This window comes from Falco naumanni, chromosome 13, assembly GCF_017639655.2.
Source record: "Falco naumanni isolate bFalNau1 chromosome 13, bFalNau1.pat, whole genome shotgun sequence".
Taxonomy (NCBI): Eukaryota; Metazoa; Chordata; class Aves; order Falconiformes; family Falconidae; genus Falco; species Falco naumanni.
In genome coordinates this window covers 16,265,620-16,283,311 of record NC_054066.1, presented here as the reverse complement: position 1 = coordinate 16,283,311, position 17,692 = coordinate 16,265,620, and the positions used below count along the sequence as shown (strand labels likewise).

The 17,692-nt window shown below is 44.0% G+C and overlaps 1 protein-coding gene across 1 annotated transcript in view; it reads right to left on the bottom strand.

Annotated features, from left to right (window-relative positions):
* The window catches only part of MB21D2 (Mab-21 domain containing 2), a 63,362-nt gene extending 47,340 nt beyond the window's left edge, over nucleotides 1-16,022 (bottom strand). The window contains exon 1 of the mRNA XM_040613662.1: nucleotides 15,805-16,022. Within this exon, the coding sequence (XP_040469596.1) occupies nucleotides 15,805-16,015 (211 nt within the window). The 5' untranslated portion in view covers nucleotides 16,016-16,022. The remainder of the gene's footprint in view (nucleotides 1-15,804) is intronic.
* Between the last annotated feature and the right edge of the window lie 1,670 nt (nucleotides 16,023-17,692).

Sequence of the window (17,692 nt, the reverse complement as noted above, 5' to 3'; positions counted from 1 at the left end):
AGAGTTAGAGAGCACAGATCTTCCAGAAGAGGAAAATTATCAAATGAAAGATGGTTTTAAGCTTCTGGCTACTCTTGTCCAGAGCTTTGCTTCTAGCTGCCATCACTGTAAACACTGCTATGAACAGTGATTTTAAACACAGTGTTGACTACTGGGGTTATCTTGCTTGGGTCAAGCATAAACTCGGGAAAACTCTGCCACAGCATACCGTAAAATTTTGCAGCCTTTTTTGATATGGTGAACTCAAACGTTTCCCACCAGCCTAGTGTTGGATGCCTATTTTGTATGATGTCTAGCTTTGGGATAAAGAAAGCAAAACACACTAAATAGTAGTCCCATTGATTAAAAGGCAAGTCCTGTGCTAGGCTACTGTGAGGAAGATGGAGCAGTGTGAAATGCATAGGCCTGAGAGTGGGAAGCCCTGGGTGGCTCTGCCTCCCCTGCAGACACATGCCACAGAAGGCACCTCCCTCCCCTTGGCAAGGAAGTCATCTCCTGCCCACCTGCCACAGCTGTCTTTGCAAGTAGCTGAAAAGGGCTTTAAAACTATTAAGTGGTTTGAAAAACATTAGACTCTGGTTTAGTGCTTTTAGTGTTCTCCCGGCAAAGGTGACAGACAACAGCCTCAGCTAGAAAAGTGCGCATCTTATGTCACACTCAAGGAAGCAGCCTGCATTGTGCACTGAGTCACAGGGCTTTATGGCTATGTTTCGCCAGTCTCAAGGGAAATCTATACAGAGGCTCCCAGCAGCAAGGGACAAAGCCGCACTGAGTGACAACACTGAACAGTTCAGTATTTATTAGGCATGCACAGAAATAAAATAGCTTGCTGTAAGCAGCTCAGTGCTGAACCACTGAATTTCAGTTTTCTTGCTGCTTCAAAGATGCTTCGATCAGGGAAGAACAAAGCCAAGAGCAGAGCCACTCAATTACTGTGTCCCTGCAGAGTGTCTGCACCCAGACACCAATGCAAACATCTCTCATTCACATCACAGCCGTACCAGGTGTGCCTGCCTCTGCTCTCTAGAGCCAGACAGATGCCTGGACATTGGCCAGCACACAGGTCCCTCATCAAAATACTGCTTCCTTGTCCTGTGAACAGCCCTGTAACTTCTTGTTGTCCTTCTAAGGTTGCTGGCAGGAGAAATGCCTTCCTAAGAACTCAGAAATTTTACACAGAGCTTGGAACTGGGACAGCAGTGATTTAACATCTACCATTAAAAGTAGTTTAAAATTTAATGGTCAGAGCATAATAAATCCTATTCAGACATTTTCAGTTTGTGAGCCAGGCCATCAGCAGGGCAGAAATAGATTTGCTGCAAGGCAACCAGGAACAATTTCAAGTGTATTTTGTAGAGAACATAAGCCCTGGATTGTCTCACACCACAGCTTTACCCAGCACCTATATGAGAAGACACAGAAAAGGACGTACTCAAGCAACCAATATTTGCCAGTTAAAATAGGTAGGACCAAGAAATGAGGAATAAGGCAGAACAAAGCTGAACTGTAGCACAAAACTGGAGCATTATCCTCCTTGGTGCAGAACAGAATAGCAGCAACTCTAAAAATTACCCTACATTTTCCTCCAGAATCAAACTGGGTTCTCACTTGGGTACAGGTTGCTTTTCATACTGCATTCCACATCTCAAATACCTCAAATCACCGCCTAGTTATCAAGCATGGCACTGAACACCTGCACCTGTAGGAACTCCCTGCTAAGAGAGTTAGGATGGGACTCCAAGATGCACTGTTGGGATCTTTCAGAGAAGCTGGTTACATGGTTGTTCTGCCATGCTGAGGACACAAATTGCTTTGCCTTCCTTTGTCAAAGCAAACAGGAGTACCTTTCACCATCCACCAGAAGTAGAGATGGGTACTAGGGAGTGCATTCCTTCACCCCTTGTTACCATACCTGCTACAAAGCAAACCCAAGACTCAAACCACCTTGCTGTGCAAGACACACACATAGCAAAGACACACAGGACACAGAGCTGTGGACAAAGCCAAGCAGGCGGTGGGGCCTGTATGACCAACTTAGTTCCTATCTTCCTCCCATATAGGTCAACAGCAGACCTCCCACATCCTCCAACAGGAATAATTCAAGCAGCTGGAGGCTAAAGATGTGGTTGCTTCACCATGGAGGGGACATCAAAAGAGAGAGGTTTGCATCAGTGATACCGGTTCCATCTTCCCACAGACTTTCTCCTCTAACCTCCTTAGATCAATTGCCCCTGCAGTTTGGGGCAATACAACACTAACTACAGCCTCTTTGATATCCCAGTCACTAAAGTTTTAATGTCTTAAAACCAAAGGGATTGGGAGAGGGAATGGTGAAGAGTGAGGCTGAAGCTGTGCTGTGCCAGGGAAGAGGCCTCTCTCCAGCTCTTTGATGTTGGCTCCTGCTGTTCTAATGGAATCTTACCCAGGAAAACAAATCTTTAGTTAAAAATACTGCAAACAATCACAATGGGGCTTTATCATGGCAAAACCAACCCCATTGCACCTTCTAAAGCTTCTAAAGTTGAACACAGTGTGAGCAGCAGCAACCCCACACCGTGCTGAAGTCCACATTCCTAAAATTCCCCAGTGCACCAGGCATGCTCAGAGAAGGCAGCTTAGTGGCTCAGGGGTTATTAGCTGAGAGTTCAGGTTCACATGTGCCATGGGATGGAGGTCAGGGCACGGTTATGGCTCCTTATTTCTCTTGGACTTTCATTCAAAAATCTTCAAGCATTTTCAGCATAGCACCCTCGCTGTCCTCTCTCCACCAGCTGTTGCGCTAAGTGGTTTTTGCTTGCATTCCTCCAGTCCTTACAGCCTGGGGAAGTGCTGTAGATCTCTGGGGCTGGAGTGCAGGAGATCCACGCTGCAGCAGCCTCCTGGGAGGTCTCGTAAAACAGCAGCACACAGCTTCCACCCTACCCCCCTGATAACCACTGCATCAGTGTGAGGGAGGAGAATAGTGTTAATGCAGCAGGAATCAACAAGCCTGCTTGTTTCTTATTCCAAATCGAAGACAAAGGTGGGGTTTGTTCAGCTAGGCAGTACAGCCAAGCCTTGCAAGGAAGGCAAGAAAAAACATGGGTATTTTTCATTCTGGTTTGAGCTGAGTCCCTTGAAACAGGATGGGGTTAGAAGTATTTTATAAGGAAAGTAAAAAATTGGAAATTCATCAGAAAAATACTTTTTTTCTCTAAGTGCTCTACAACTGTCCAGTAACACTGCTCCTTTGGAGACAAATGGGGCTGGAAGGAGGGGACAAAACAGGGGGAAAAAATCTAATGATTCAAGCTTCTTTCATCCTAACTTCAGAACAGGAAGGAGTCGCTAAACCTTTCTGAGTTTTAAAGCAGAAAAGAAATGGAAACAACCATTGGATTTGTGGGTATATGTTAGAAAAAATATGGCATACTAAAAGAGAAGAGTTGAAAGGTAGCAGGGAAGTCTGGACATAAAAAAAATACAAGAGTGAAAGAAGGTCCCTAAATTCCCTATGCTTCCAGCATAGGAACACATATAGCAATTGCAGAAAATTAACTTGAAGATAGAGATTTATTTCCTATTATTTGGTAAAAGTTATGTGACAAATCAGTTTGCTAGTCAAATCACACAACCTTTTCTTTTTTTTTAAGCTATTCATTTGCAGTGTTGAATAGCAACATTTTCAGCCTTAGACTCTGAGCTGTATTTGGCAGCTACAGTGCTAATAATAAACTGTTAAAATATCTTGCTCCTTTAGCTGACCAGCTCCCTTAAAATGTCTTGTGGCAGAAGCCAATGTGCTATTTGACCAGGAAATTAGTTGTCTTGGAGACATCTTCACATACAACAGCGGCTCAGTCAGTCACTTTGAGTGACGCCACCTAGCAATCTACACATTAACTTCAAACAGAAAATGAGGATATCAAAGCTACTGAAAGAGAAATCATCACCTGTAAGAAACACGCTGTTCTTCTCCCATGCACTGTTAGCTGATAGGAAAGCTGCAGTGAGATAAGAGTTTTTATCTCAAAATGGGCTGCTACCTCCCTCTGTAATTAGGTCACTAAGACCCTAATGGTGTTCCTGTTCATACAATAATTTACACGAAAATTATAATCTACGCTGTTCTTTCAGAATCAGTTTCAGGTCAAACCACAGACATCACTTCTAAAAAAGAAAGTTACCAAAAGGTTAAAAAAAGAGGCAATCCAGAAGTGCCACCACCTAGTTATAACTAAACCTCACAGATTAAAAAGAGGGTTATAACTACAGAGCATGCAGCAGTTCTACAGCATGAGGCATCAGTTTACAAAGTTTACCAAATAGTTATTTCTAAGGTAAACCATTAAACCCAGGTTATATGATCTGATAAAAAAAATGATGCTTACCTTCTAGTCACCCTAATGGAATGGTAAAAAGAGATGCTATTCCTGCAAATAAAAAGTAGAACCAATCCTGCCCAGCTCAAAGATACAGACAGAGATGCATCAAACTCCCTCTCACCAGCTCTACACACATACACAAAATGCCAAAGCAGAAAGTGAGTCAAATACCAGCCAAATTAGATTCATGCCAATGCATGTATTACTAGGCTACATGTTTGGGATACAGGACTACGAATAATGGGACATGATGTCTTCCATCACCTTCAAAACACATCTCTTACATGGCAATAGGACGCCTGTTGTGGTTTCTCCTGCCCCAAAAGACAGGTTGGTGCTCTAGCAGGTGCTGAATCAAGAAACACGGACCAAAGCCATCCACCAAGCATGCTCAGGTCTCTTCAGCATATCGTCTGATGACACAGCAATAGGCACAACTGACAAATGTTTATTCTCCTCAGCCTTGAAGTCCACTGGATATAGTGCTCCCCCAAGGCCTTATGCAAGCCCAGGAAGATGCACTTAATGCATCAACATCTTTGCTAATGCAGTAGCTTCTGAAACCACAAATCTGTTAACCGTGGGTCTGCATATTTGCAGCACAGAACGTACAGGCAAGTCTCCTGCATAATTTTCTTAATAGTAACACATGTGATTTGGGAATAGTCCAATTCCTGTGCAAACAGGGGTACATACAAAGGCTTAAAAACGTCATGAAGAAAGACACTGTCCCTGTAGAGAACATTCCTGCCAACAGCTCCAGTTAAGGGGAAAAAGAAAAGCCTTGTCCCAGCTGTAATGAAAGGTTCCCCTGGGCAGCAAGAAGAGTAGCTTCACTCACAGAGTATTTGCATCTCAGCTGAATTGGTTAATGTGTGTTGAACACTCTGAAAACTGTGAAGTGGTATATAAATGCTAAGGATTGTTATTTATTATTGTCTTGGTGCACAACAGCGGAAACTAGTGCCATTTACAGACGCAAATTAAGAACAACAGGAGGTCTATCGACATGCTGTGGGTTTGGGGATTTTGTTCATTTGTCTCCCCCACTTCGTCTCCCTCAGACAGAAATCTCTTCCATAGTACTCCTACCGTCCTCATGGAGCAGTGAAGCCTGTCACAGTGGAACAGCTCTGTGGGGAGGGGATGAGACATCCACCTGCACACCTAGGTTATACCACTTCTTAACAGCACTCTCCTACACTCCAGAGCACTGTCATCACTGCCCTTGACCAGCAAATATTTTCCATCTAAATTATTTGTTTGGTGCAAAGTAAGACAGAAAATAGAATAAAATAAAGGCACATAAATGTTTCAAGGTAAAGAAAGGGCTGGTTTAAAAAAGCTGAGAACTCAGAGTGACATACACTAGCACAATAGAGCGATTCATATACACAAGTGATGTCTTACAAGACTGGTCTCAGTATAAGAGCAGATTTTTAGACACCAGTTTCTTTACCTGCATTGTTAAGAAGCAGCTTAGATAAAAAGATGATTCTAAACTGCCTGTCTGCAGCTTGGGTGAAGACGTGAGAGGGATTGTCTAGTTTTTAAAGTAACCCAGAAGTGTTTCAGGAATCAGAATTTAGGTTTAAGAAGATCAAAAATAACTTAACTTTTTTAAAACTTTGATTTTCCAGACTAACTTGTCAAATAACTCTGCAGCTCTGATAATGTGCAAGTAGTTTTGCTGAGTGCTTACATAGCACATACGAATCCCTCCCCAAAATAATTAAAATAACTGCACAGACTTAGTCATTCATTGATTTTATAAGGCTGTGTCAAAGTAGTTATTTTCAGTATAACATTGCTGCCTCAACTGCATGCTTTGCACATTCACAAAACTCACAGGATATTGGAAAAAATTGGGGGTACAGGGTCAAGCTTTTACAGACAACTTAGCATATAAAACAAGCCTCTGACAGATGCTCAGTCAAATTGTAATAGCTCGTTTTTCTCAGTAATGCACTTATATTGTGCATTACAGCTTACATGTTGGAAAATAAAAGGCATTTAATTCAGAAGGTGCAGTTTGTTCAGAGACATGCTGCACTTGCAGAGACTTGCATTCCTCTTATTTTTCTCAAGTTACTGACTGCTTAGCACATGGTTGCCCTACTGTCTGTGAAATACAGACATTTCAGCAACTTGAGCTTTGAGGGCCTAATATCAAGGGGCCAATATCAATACCTCATCTGCCATTCAGCACACTGTATGCAACTTTCAAAAGGCAAATTTCAGAGACAGAAAGCAGCAGAGCCCCTGAGGTGTTGTTGCAGTGACATTCCCTCCTCTATTTGCAGAGCTGCAAATTGTTTTATGAACACCATTCAATCAAAAGTTTAAAATAAACAGCAATTCACTGTCCATGCTGGAACAGAAGCAAGCTCTGCTGGTTGTGTCACAAGAACTAATAACTGGAGAGTACAGCTATCCCTGTGTACAGATCTGCATCCATACCAAGGCTTCAGAATCACATATAACAAAGAGCAGTGGGTTTAGGCACCTCTGAATCAATATAACCACACCGCTCTGAATGCTGGCAAAGGAAGAAGTGTATTTAGAAGGAGATTAGGGTATTTCCCCCCTCCTCCCAGGACAAGCCTTATTTAATTTGAATGCAGTCAGTTAGCTCCTTTGTTTGCACTCAACTCCAGATTCCTCAATACACCAGGCAATCCTGTACAATCACATTCAAGAGTGGCAATGCACAAAAAAGTTTACAAGAATAGGTCTCAAAGTACCTACAAGAGCTTGCAAGCTCCTGCAAAATGCCCTCTAGAACAGGTTCCTGTCGCACCGAGCTAGGGACAGAGATTAGAGTTATCAGCTTTGACACTCAGCAGGAATGTGTCACAAAGGATTAAATCATTATATCATGAAGTGTCAGCAAACGCAGCTTTCCTGCTGTTCTACCACCAAGTTACACATTAATTAGTGAGGTACAAAACAAACATGAAATATCTCCAAGCATCTGCCTGTGGATCAGGCCCAGATAGAGCTATTAGCACAGGATTCCTTTCCAAGAGGAGTCACCCAAAGCATCCCCAGCTCTTCAAGAGATCCATTAAAATGCAAAGAGTAGAAGTGCTGAAGGGAAAAGCACAAAAGCTCATTGCAATGTTTGTCTTAGCATTTGTGATGCTTTCTCACAACTGCAGCACCTGATTTTCTAAACAAGGTCATATATGCACCACTGAATAAAAACATCCTTCCTTGAGAGGTGTGGAGTAGTGTCATAAGATCCTGCAACATGAACAGGAGAGTTGGGATATGGCATTTTAGAACAGATGAAGCACGTGGCCTAACAGATTATGCAGTAAAGGAAGAACCGACTTTGTTCATTATTTCTTGCAACTGCAAATGTCCTCTAGCTGCTCAGCAGTTCTGAACCGAATCATTCATGAACTTTGTCTGTCAGTGGGTGGAAGAAATTTGGCTTGGTCTGACTGCAAGCTACAGTAGAGAAGATCTAAGCAGACCAATGACATCTGACACATAAACCTCTATTTTTCATCTAAATCATGACCTTAGGTGTCATTGGACAAAAAAAAAAAAAAAAAAAAAAAAAAAAAAAAAAGATTCCCTGCCAATTCCTTATGGCTATCCCAGCAGGATTTCTAGCTTCAGCCATGTCTTGTATTTTTCCCTTGCTTTCTGTCCCAAACTGCTGCCTTCTCCTGCTTGGCACTGCCTGAATCTGCCAAATTACATCAGCATGCAGACTGTGGCCAGGATGCATTCTTCACACTAATTTTTCCTGATTTTGCTTTGGGATCCCTTCAGTATAAAATAAGATTACCTCCTAGAACTGCCTAACTAGGTCACGTTGTAATCTCTCTCTCAGAGTCTGAACTGTACTTGATCTCAAAGCCACTAGATCAACACCCACTGGCAGAGTTGCTATTTGCCCTCACTGATTAAATACTTTCTGAGGCTAGACTCTTACAAACAGACTTCCTTTTCCAGCTTCAGTTTCAGAGGGTTGCATGGTTAAACCATGCTACCATGAAAAGCAGCAGCACCACGATATTCCACTACTCTGGTACCACCCCACCTTTCACAGACTGATGAAGCACAGGAGATGAGGATGGCTTCTGGTAGTACCGAGCTCCCACCAGGTATTGTTACATTCAGAAACTTGCGCAGGTCTGTGTAAATTTAAGGGCAGCTCAGAATGAAACATAGATCTAGGATGTCCTGACTCAGTGTTTTACCCACAGAGTGATTTTCTTAGGGTGAAATGGATGCCACCCACCTCCTGTTCTACAAGCTGAAGCCATCCAGTGCTATGCAGACTTCTGCCCAGCAGCCCTAAACATGAGTGGGTGGAAGTAGCTACCACTGCCGTTTCAAAGACATGAATATTATGAACCTTAAAGTAATTAATCACCCCCTCTCAGTAGTATGCAAATTGGACTTTCGACATCAGCATGCTCATAACAAAATGCATTAACAATCTTCTAATTAAATGCTTTAAATTAGATTAAAATCATACTGTCTGACAGGTGACATATAATACAATAACAGGATTGTTGTAACTTCCTTAGCATCAAGTGTTTATTAAAAGCTCAAAAGTCAAATATGTTGGGGAGAAGGGAATCTATCTTCCTCACACTGAACGCTACAGACATGTTGATTCCCTTACAACCAGAAAGTCACTGAAACAGTGCTTTGAAAGAACTGCAGAAAGTTTATCTAATGCAGAAGTACATGATTCAGGGTCCTGTCAGGTTGGCTGAAGTACTAAGGCACAGATTACTCCACTCAGTCCACCACAATTGCTGTTTGCAAGAAAAGGGAATGCAACAGAATGGTAGAAATTAAAGCAAACAGTAGTTCTCTTCACTAAAGAGAACAAAATCCATAGCAACATCTGTCAATTGCAACATCAGCTGCTGCTGAAAGATTTATTTTGAATGTCTCATAAGCTGCCTTAGCAGTTATGCAGCAGTTGTATTAGCAAAAAAAAGAAGCCAACCCTCCTATTTTTGTTAGTCAGACAGTAAGATAGGTTTGTGCTAACAGAAGTCATAAACTTTCACTGGATATAAAATTCATAACGAGGATGGAGAACCTGTGAAGCATGGTTGCAAGTTCTGATAAAGCTACAGTTCAGTCTCGTGAACTCACATCACACTAATAGTGATCAGAACAAGACTTGGGCAAATAACTTGAGACATCCACCTCAAGCTCATTTTTCAGCTCTTTTATCCTTGCTCCCGTGCAGGCACACTCCTCTTTTCTCCATAAGGGATGTTCTGTGAGTACAACATCCAAAGCTGCCTTCTGTTCTAGCTCCCATGATAGGTCCCCTGCGTTTCCAGGGCAAAAAGCAGGCCAGATACCCTTCTTTGCTTCCCCAGAACTCCATCTACACTGCTGCTTGTTTCAAACCCCAAAGATAGACAAAATTAAAGAAAGTCTAAATGTAATACAGTGTTGTGCAGAAGAATGGACTGTTACTCTCTAAGGAATTGTGTCTCCTCGTTCAGAGGACAGCAAGCAAAGCTACTGATGGGCAGAATTAACAGTTTTCTTTTAGGATAAGGAACTTAACCCATCCCAGCTGTAAGTTGCTAAGGGAAAACCTAGCTCAGAAGGTATGTCACCCTACATAATACATTCAAGTTTAACCCTCTCTTTTCATAGGAAATGAGCTACAGCACTTGCTTCTCAAGTTAAGTTTCATATACTAGCATCACTCAGCCGTAGGTAATGGACTCAATAGTGGGTCATTTTTCTTAAACTCAAAGAGAGTTGAGAGGTCTATACCAGAGCCTCCACCCACAGCTGCCACCGCAGGGTCTCACACAGGCATGCCTGGAAGTAGACTTGTCAGCTCAATCACTGTTCACAGTGTCATGCTGAAGCAGCCCTTACAACTGAAGCCTCCTCAACTGGAGGTGAGAGCTAATCTCTTGGCCTTAAACCCGTTTCTTCCTGGCACTTTCTCACCTAACCAATCTTGCAGAGTACAAACAGATAGGGACCGACCTGGACAGAGAAGGAAACAGGGAAACAGACAGGGAAGGGTTTCAGATATGCCTGGGGAAACCATCTTTGCAGCAAAAGGACTGGGACGTAAACAGGGGCAAGACTGTACATGTCAAGGCCCAAGAAAACATGCAAAAGTTTTAGCTGTAGAGAAGATGGTTAAAGCCATCAGGAACCTGGCAGTTGTCACATAAAATTAAGGACAATCCCAACTTTCAAAAAAATTTGCACAGTTTGAAGATTCCCTTTGAGCAGTCCAAGCAGGACTATCACATTCCAAGTCTCCTCTGGACTGGACTCTGCCCATGGGCTGCTCTGGGTATCTGAGTACACATCCGTCTTATAAATTACCAAAGCTATAATAAAACATGTCCTCTAGACTTCCTGAGTAATGCTGTATTTGTTTTTAATTTAGCTTCATCTATAAAAATAGCCAGCTGCCTAAAAGAAAGTTGAACAACTGGTTTCTGACTAAATTGCTCCAAATGTGTTAACATTCAAGCAAAGTCATGTGGAAGAAAAAAGGAAAAGTCAAAAACCCAATAACTCATGTATCCTGGTTACCATCCTCCACTATAATTATAAAATTGCCCTTAAAACATAATTGCATAATTGGGCTTGGCAAGTATTCACCCAAATCTTTTACAAATATTTCCACAGACTGAAGGAACAGGCAGTGGGCAGTCTGACAAGCCTGCCATGAGAATTTGTGCCCTTAGGACATGTTCCTAGCTATTATACTAAATACTTTGCATCACAGTCTAATGTTTCAAAACACTAGTTGAGCAAATGAAGTACCAGCATCTTAAAACAAATTGAGAGAAAGATTTTTAAGCTGTTTTCCCCGGGCACACACATGGAGCAGTAATCCCTTTGAACAAAGAGACAGAGGAGGGTACGGATCCTTTTTAACTAGTTACACAGACAGAATCCCCAGTCAGATGGAATCGGTTGACTTATGGTAACTATAACCAAACAGAAGCTACCAATTCCTTGCTAGGGTTACTTTACCAGCCTAGCCCCTTGTCCCTTAAGAAAAAAAACACAAAACCTCCACAATCTCAAATGCAAATACAAAAACATGTGGCCTGCAGGGAGAGGAGACCCAACAGAAGCCAGAAATGAAATCTGCAATACAGTAAGGTTGTTTTTAACAGCTGTGCATTATGCATTCAACAGCACAGGGAATGCCAGCAGGGAGCTTTTATTAACATAGGCCTCAGAGTACAGTGTGCTCCTATCATGATTGGCCTCTCTTGAGAAAAGGCACACACACACAAAAGACTTAACCCTAGAGAGATCACTCCAATCCTGTTGCTATTTCATCAGCTCAACACCACAACAGAAACCAGAGAATTTCCGTGATGTATCATAGACAAACAGGTAACACTTCTAACAATGCCTTACACCTAATCTACAACAGAAGTTTCATCAGCAAGTCAGCAAGTTATGCCAGGTAGGGAAAGGGAGAAAAAAACGCCGCACAAACCAACAGAAGAGTCACACTATGGACACTGCTCTGCTACAGCAGACCTTGGGCACAGGGGATGAACGTAATATGCTTCTCTTGTTGAAGATGCTAATAAAAGCAAGCTGTTGTCAGGACACCTGTGTTCTCAGCACAGCAATCTGCACCTCCACTGCACATATTTCAGGAGCCCGTCAGTCCAAGGAACAGCTGGAAGCCTTGCTACAGATGCAGGGGCCCAGCAGGGTAACTCACTCCATTTGGGAAGCCGGTATTGGCAGCAGATATCTTTTGCCGATGCCAGCTCTGCCTCTGCTATGAGACTCGCCTCTACCACAAACACTTGCCAGCACCAGACACCAGACAGAAGGGAAATGCTCTCAGAACAAGCTCACCACCCCTCCTGTATCAGGTGCTGATACAAGCTCTCTAGAGGTCTTGTCAACAGCTCAAAGCGGCAGCTGGCTACAGATCCTCAAAGTGTGGTCTGTCCCAGTGGGCAGCTCCCACAGAAGTGAGATGCAACCACTGAACTGACAAAAAGACACACTAGAGGCCTTAAAAACAAAAAGAAGGCCACCTTAGCACCAATCTAAACCAGTCCTTCCCCTGATTTGTGCGGGGGCGGGGGGGGGGCAAGGGCAATGAATGAGAGGAAAGGCAACAGCATGAAATGTCCTCAGAATCCCTCTTCTAACTCTACAGAGAAGAAAAAGTCTCATGATAAGAAAAGGAAACAAAATACCAACCTGAAGAGCTTGAAAACTGCTCTAGAGGACTGAACACCAATGTGTGCCTGGAGTGGAGGAAATAGGTCTGTATAGCCTGTATTTATTCCTACCTCCACTCTTTTCTCTTCTCTTGTTAAGTAAAACACAAGAGTCAGTATACCTAACAACACAAGCTGACTTGAAGAAAAAATAGCTCTAGAAATTTCAAGGAGTTATTTAATATGCAATGTTATAGTTCCCATTAACATCATATATGGCTTTCTTAAGCCTAGCACATCTATGCATTACAACACATTTCTACTTAGGTGCTGAACAGAAAGAGACAGGTAGTGCTTATTAAAGAAGTTTCCTGGAAGTAACTGTACTGCAGGAACAATACGTATAAGACAACATAGGTCAGGTAGCCCTAAAAGGTTTTTAATAGGAGTGCTATGCACCTCTCATCACAACAGCAGCAAGTGCTTTAAAAATCAAAATATCATTGACTATAATATCATCACTTGATAAAAATACTCCTTTATCACTCTTTGAGCGCAAAAATACCCCAAACCCAAGTAACAAGGAGAGTAAGCAATTAGCTCCTTTCACGACTGGCAAGCAGACTTGGTCTCTCAGTCACTCCCAGCCAGCCCACTGCCCAGAACACAAGACTTCTTTCCATTTTTTCTTGATTAATACAGCCTTCCCCTCCTTTGAGGCCCCGTTATACCTGTGTCAAAGAGACAACTAATTAATCCAGGACAGCTCAGTGTGAGTATAGGAAAGTACTCAGAAAATACTCAGAAAATACTCAGCAAAGGCACCAAAAGACACCTGTTGTTTCAAAGTAGGGTTCTAGCAAGAACATATGGTCTTGGTGACTATGAATGGGATGCCCAGGAATTGCCTACATTCAGAAAATACTTCCCCTACCAGATAGGTAGGTCATTTGCAGTTATATTCTAATGTTTGGGGCACAAGATTTTGACAAAGGCATGACAAGCAGTACCTCTCCCTGATTTTATCATAGCCCAATACTTGAGATGTTCCAGAGTTCAGTTGCTAATAGCCAGGGCAAGACAACACAGATGAAAGAATTAATATAAATAGAAACCAAAGATCTGACCTAGAGGGCAAGCCATGCAGCATACAAACATCTGAGAATCTGCACAGTCTCCTCGCCTATCATTCAGCCACCAATTACACACACCAATGTAATTAAATCAGGAAAGCTACGTTTAATTTTCCTATCATCACCCGATGAGATAAGAGCAGTACGTATGGGAGGGATCAGGCACAGGGGAAAGAGCTATTTATTAATAAGTTAAATCCTTTTAGATTTAAGAGCCTTTCTGGCTAAGAAGGGTCTGGATCTACAAACACAACTTCCAGGTCTAATGCAGACAAATCAGACCTCCATTTCAGCCCTGGGCTTGGTCCTCAAGTCTCTTCTTTTATTCAGAAACAACTCTCATTGGAAAGTGCCAGGTGTAACTTAAAACAAATATAGCTTTTGTTTAAATTCCATTTTTAGCCTGTACATTTAAAATTGAAGAATGCTCATCTCTGAGCCATTATATTAACAAAGACAGCCAGTTTAATTTACATTATTTCTAAACAGCCTAAGGCTGCCTGTTTTCACGAACAGCAAGGCATTAGGGTGCATTTGCAAAAATACAAGGCATGCTCCAGCCTGTTCTGTATTTCTATTGCCTTCTCCCACAGGAGTCAGGAAGAAATGCTGTGGTCCCTGTCCCCTGCAAAGACTAGTAATGCTTAAACAGGATCATACAAAGCTTTCTCTGCTTGCTAGCCACACACCCAGAACTGCTGTTCTGGCTGTTTTCTCTCCACTCTTCTTTGAGCCCTGCTTCCTCAGCCAGTTATTTAAAGCCCTGATTGAAAAATGTATCAGATCATAATAGTGGATGACTTCCACAGGATCAGGTTTTCAATAACAAAAATCCTACAGGCTTTGATGCAACTATGGCTTCATCACTTCATATTTTTTTTTTAAACAGGAAGGGAAAAATATTTATAACAGCAACTATAAATATACATGCTACTGACTTTTCAACTTGTTGTCCTTGCTCTCAAGCTAAATTTAGTCTGCTATATCCTGTCCAGCCATCGGTGAAAAAGCAATACACACACAAAATTGTGCAAATCCTACAGCAGGCAATTAAACTTATCCAGATACCTTACAAGATAATGAGCTGGACAGGTAGATTCTCATTTAGTGAGTGTAGGTATGTTCATGGCTATAAAGGTAGTCTATTACAATGATTACCCCCAATGCAGAAAATAATTACTATTGCCATAGGATAGCTCTGTGCTTCTAAATGAGAAAAGCCATGCAGGTTATTCACAGTGTACATGTAGACCATACGCTAGGTTTGTGCCAAATACGCTTTCAATGGTGTATGTGCACCTCTGAGCTACAAAGAACCATCCACTGGCCACACCTGCTGTTTACCCATGTTCGTATTTTACGTGCAAAAATGTTTGAGATACTGATTCAAACTTGGATGACTGATTTCCAGGTCCGACCTGCATGTTAAATAGCATCCTTTCATACCCTGAAGGCTCTCATTCCTGTGAGTGATTTCTTAGTCGAAACAAGGTAAATATTTACCAGGAACTTACTACCTAGAGAATCAGAGCTGTTAGTCATTCCACTGTTAATCTTAAGAATCCTTAGTCATGCCAGAGCCCAGGTGATTTCTGCAAGGGCCGACACACGTTCCACCCTGGCTTAAGGATCCCTGCCCGCGATTCAAAGTTTCACGCAGATGTGGATTCCCCCGCCACAATCTCACTTGCTCCACTCGCAGCAAGTTTTGCAACCTAAGCAAGAAACGCAGTGGATGCTCCTGTACGAGCATGAGCCTGTCTAATAACCAAACTAAGCGGTCCAGAAAAGTCTGTTTCCTAAAGCCTTGAGAGTTGGGGGGGGGGGGGATAACAAGAAAGGGGCTCGCCTCGCCCTGCTGGCTCGGCGTGTCTCTGGGGCACTGGCCAGCTCTGCGACCCAGCCTTTCCTCTGGGCTTATCCGTACAGCGCTGCTAAAGGCCAGGTGGGTAGGACAGGGAAAAACAGTTTCCTGGGGATGAGACCCGCCCTGCGGCCGGGGAGCCCCCAGCTCGGCGCGGCCGGGAAAGGGTCCGCCGGTGCCGCCCCGCCGGGCAGCCCCGAGCCCTGCCCCGGGGCCCCGGCCGGCATCGACATCGCGGCTGCCCCCGCCCCGCGCGGTCCCTGCCCTACCCAGCATGGAGAAGATGAAGTCCTTCGCCGTGTGGATCTCCAGGGCTCGCTGGTCGTCGTACTCCCTCTGGTCGTGTTTGGTGAATTCCTGGATGAGTTTATTCAATTCCTCCACCCTGGCTCCCGATCGGAAATCCAGCTCCGGGAAGGGAGGCTTGCTGGTGGTGCCAGCGGACCCTGCCTTGCTGGCGAGAGGCGCCGCCATCTTCATGCAAAAAAAAAAAAAAAAAAAAAAAAAAAAAAAAGCAAGAAAGGGGAGGGGGGGGGAAGGAGGGTTTGCAATGTTGCAATGGTAGAACGCAAGCGGCGCCGCAGCGCAGCGCAAAGCCGGGGCGCGGGGGTGCCTGCGCGGCGCGGGGCGGAGCGGGCCCGGCAGGCGCGGAGCGGCGCCGGCCGCCGCGATCAACAAGCGGCCGCGCTGGCTGAGCCCCCGCCCGGGCACCGCGGAGCCGCCCGCCCGCCGCCGCGCCGGGGGGCCGGGCCGGAGCGGAGCCCGGCGGCGCCGGGGCCGCCTGCTGCCGGGGCCGGGGGGCGCGGGGGGGGGTCGCTCCTCCGCCGGCGTCACGGCGGGCGGGTGCTGCGGCGGGAGCCGGACCCCTGGCTCAGGATAAAATCTCCCCTTTTTTCCTTTTTAAATTAAAATTTAAACTTGAGCAAAAGCCTTGTCCTGCAAGTGGATTAATGACCGGCTGGGTGCTCTGCTCCTCCCACACGTTATGTATTTATTCCTTTATTGCTCCGTAAGACGTCCTAAAGATTAGGTGGTTTATATATATGAAGTATATCTGTTGTAGGTCTTGGAAGCAATGACCAAGATAAAGTATCCTCACTGCTGCACTTGAGACCGACCCTGCCTAGAAGCGCTCCTGGGAGCTACATAGACAAAGGGTAGGAGGGGAAATGGGATCTCAGAAGACTTTGCCTGAGGTCAAGCTGCCTGTGGCAGGCAGCCCAATCCATTTGCCCACCTTCAAGACTATGTGCTTTTCTTCTGTATGTATTTTTAATGCCTTCTAACTTTTCAGCCCGGAATGGTTTTCCCCCTTTAGCCTGATCTTCTGTGCCTCGTCCCATCATTGAACAGATGTCTTGTCTTCCTGCCCAGGGAGCATACAAATATATAGCTTTAGCCTCCTACAGGGCGTTTCAGGTGCTGTGGCACCGATGCAAACTCCTTGGATGTGTACTATCCTCTCAAGATTCTTGGCAGGAAACAAAGCTTTCAGCTCAGTCCCAGACTATGGTAAAATGTGTCTACCAAAATCAGGCAATTCAGAGAAAAAACAGGAAGGTGAAACTAAGCTTAGTGTGAGGAGATTACAGGCTGGTTTCCCTGATGCATAGTAAACACAGATGCTAGTGTTTAGACCTGAGCTCAGGGCTTTGGCTTGGTTCCTCTGGACCACTAATCTTGATCAGAAATGGGAATTCAGCACTTCTTCCAGCGGGACCGTATCTGAAACAAGAATGAAAATCAAGGGTAGATTTGGAGCCTGTAACAGAAACCACAGCCTATTCAGAGGAGAACAGCCAACGCCTCTGGCTTTGTCCTGTAACTATTTACACAGCTTTTGAGGGCACTGAAATGCTCATTATTTAAGAAATTATGTCCCAAAGGTAGAGGTAGGAGTGTGTGTGTGTGCATGCACATGCCCTCTGCTGTGTATACATGCCCTATTGTGTTCAGACACTGCTCACAGCCTACTCTGAAAGACATCGACTTCATTCACCGTCTGAGCGAGCCTCGGTGAGCAGCTGCATTGTCGCATGAACCATTGACCAAGCACCTTTCCTTCATCTGCCTTCCCAGCAAAGCCTACAAATAAAAACAATTAACTGATAGCATTAACATAATGCAGGATCTGACTTGCAGAAGAGCAATTGACAG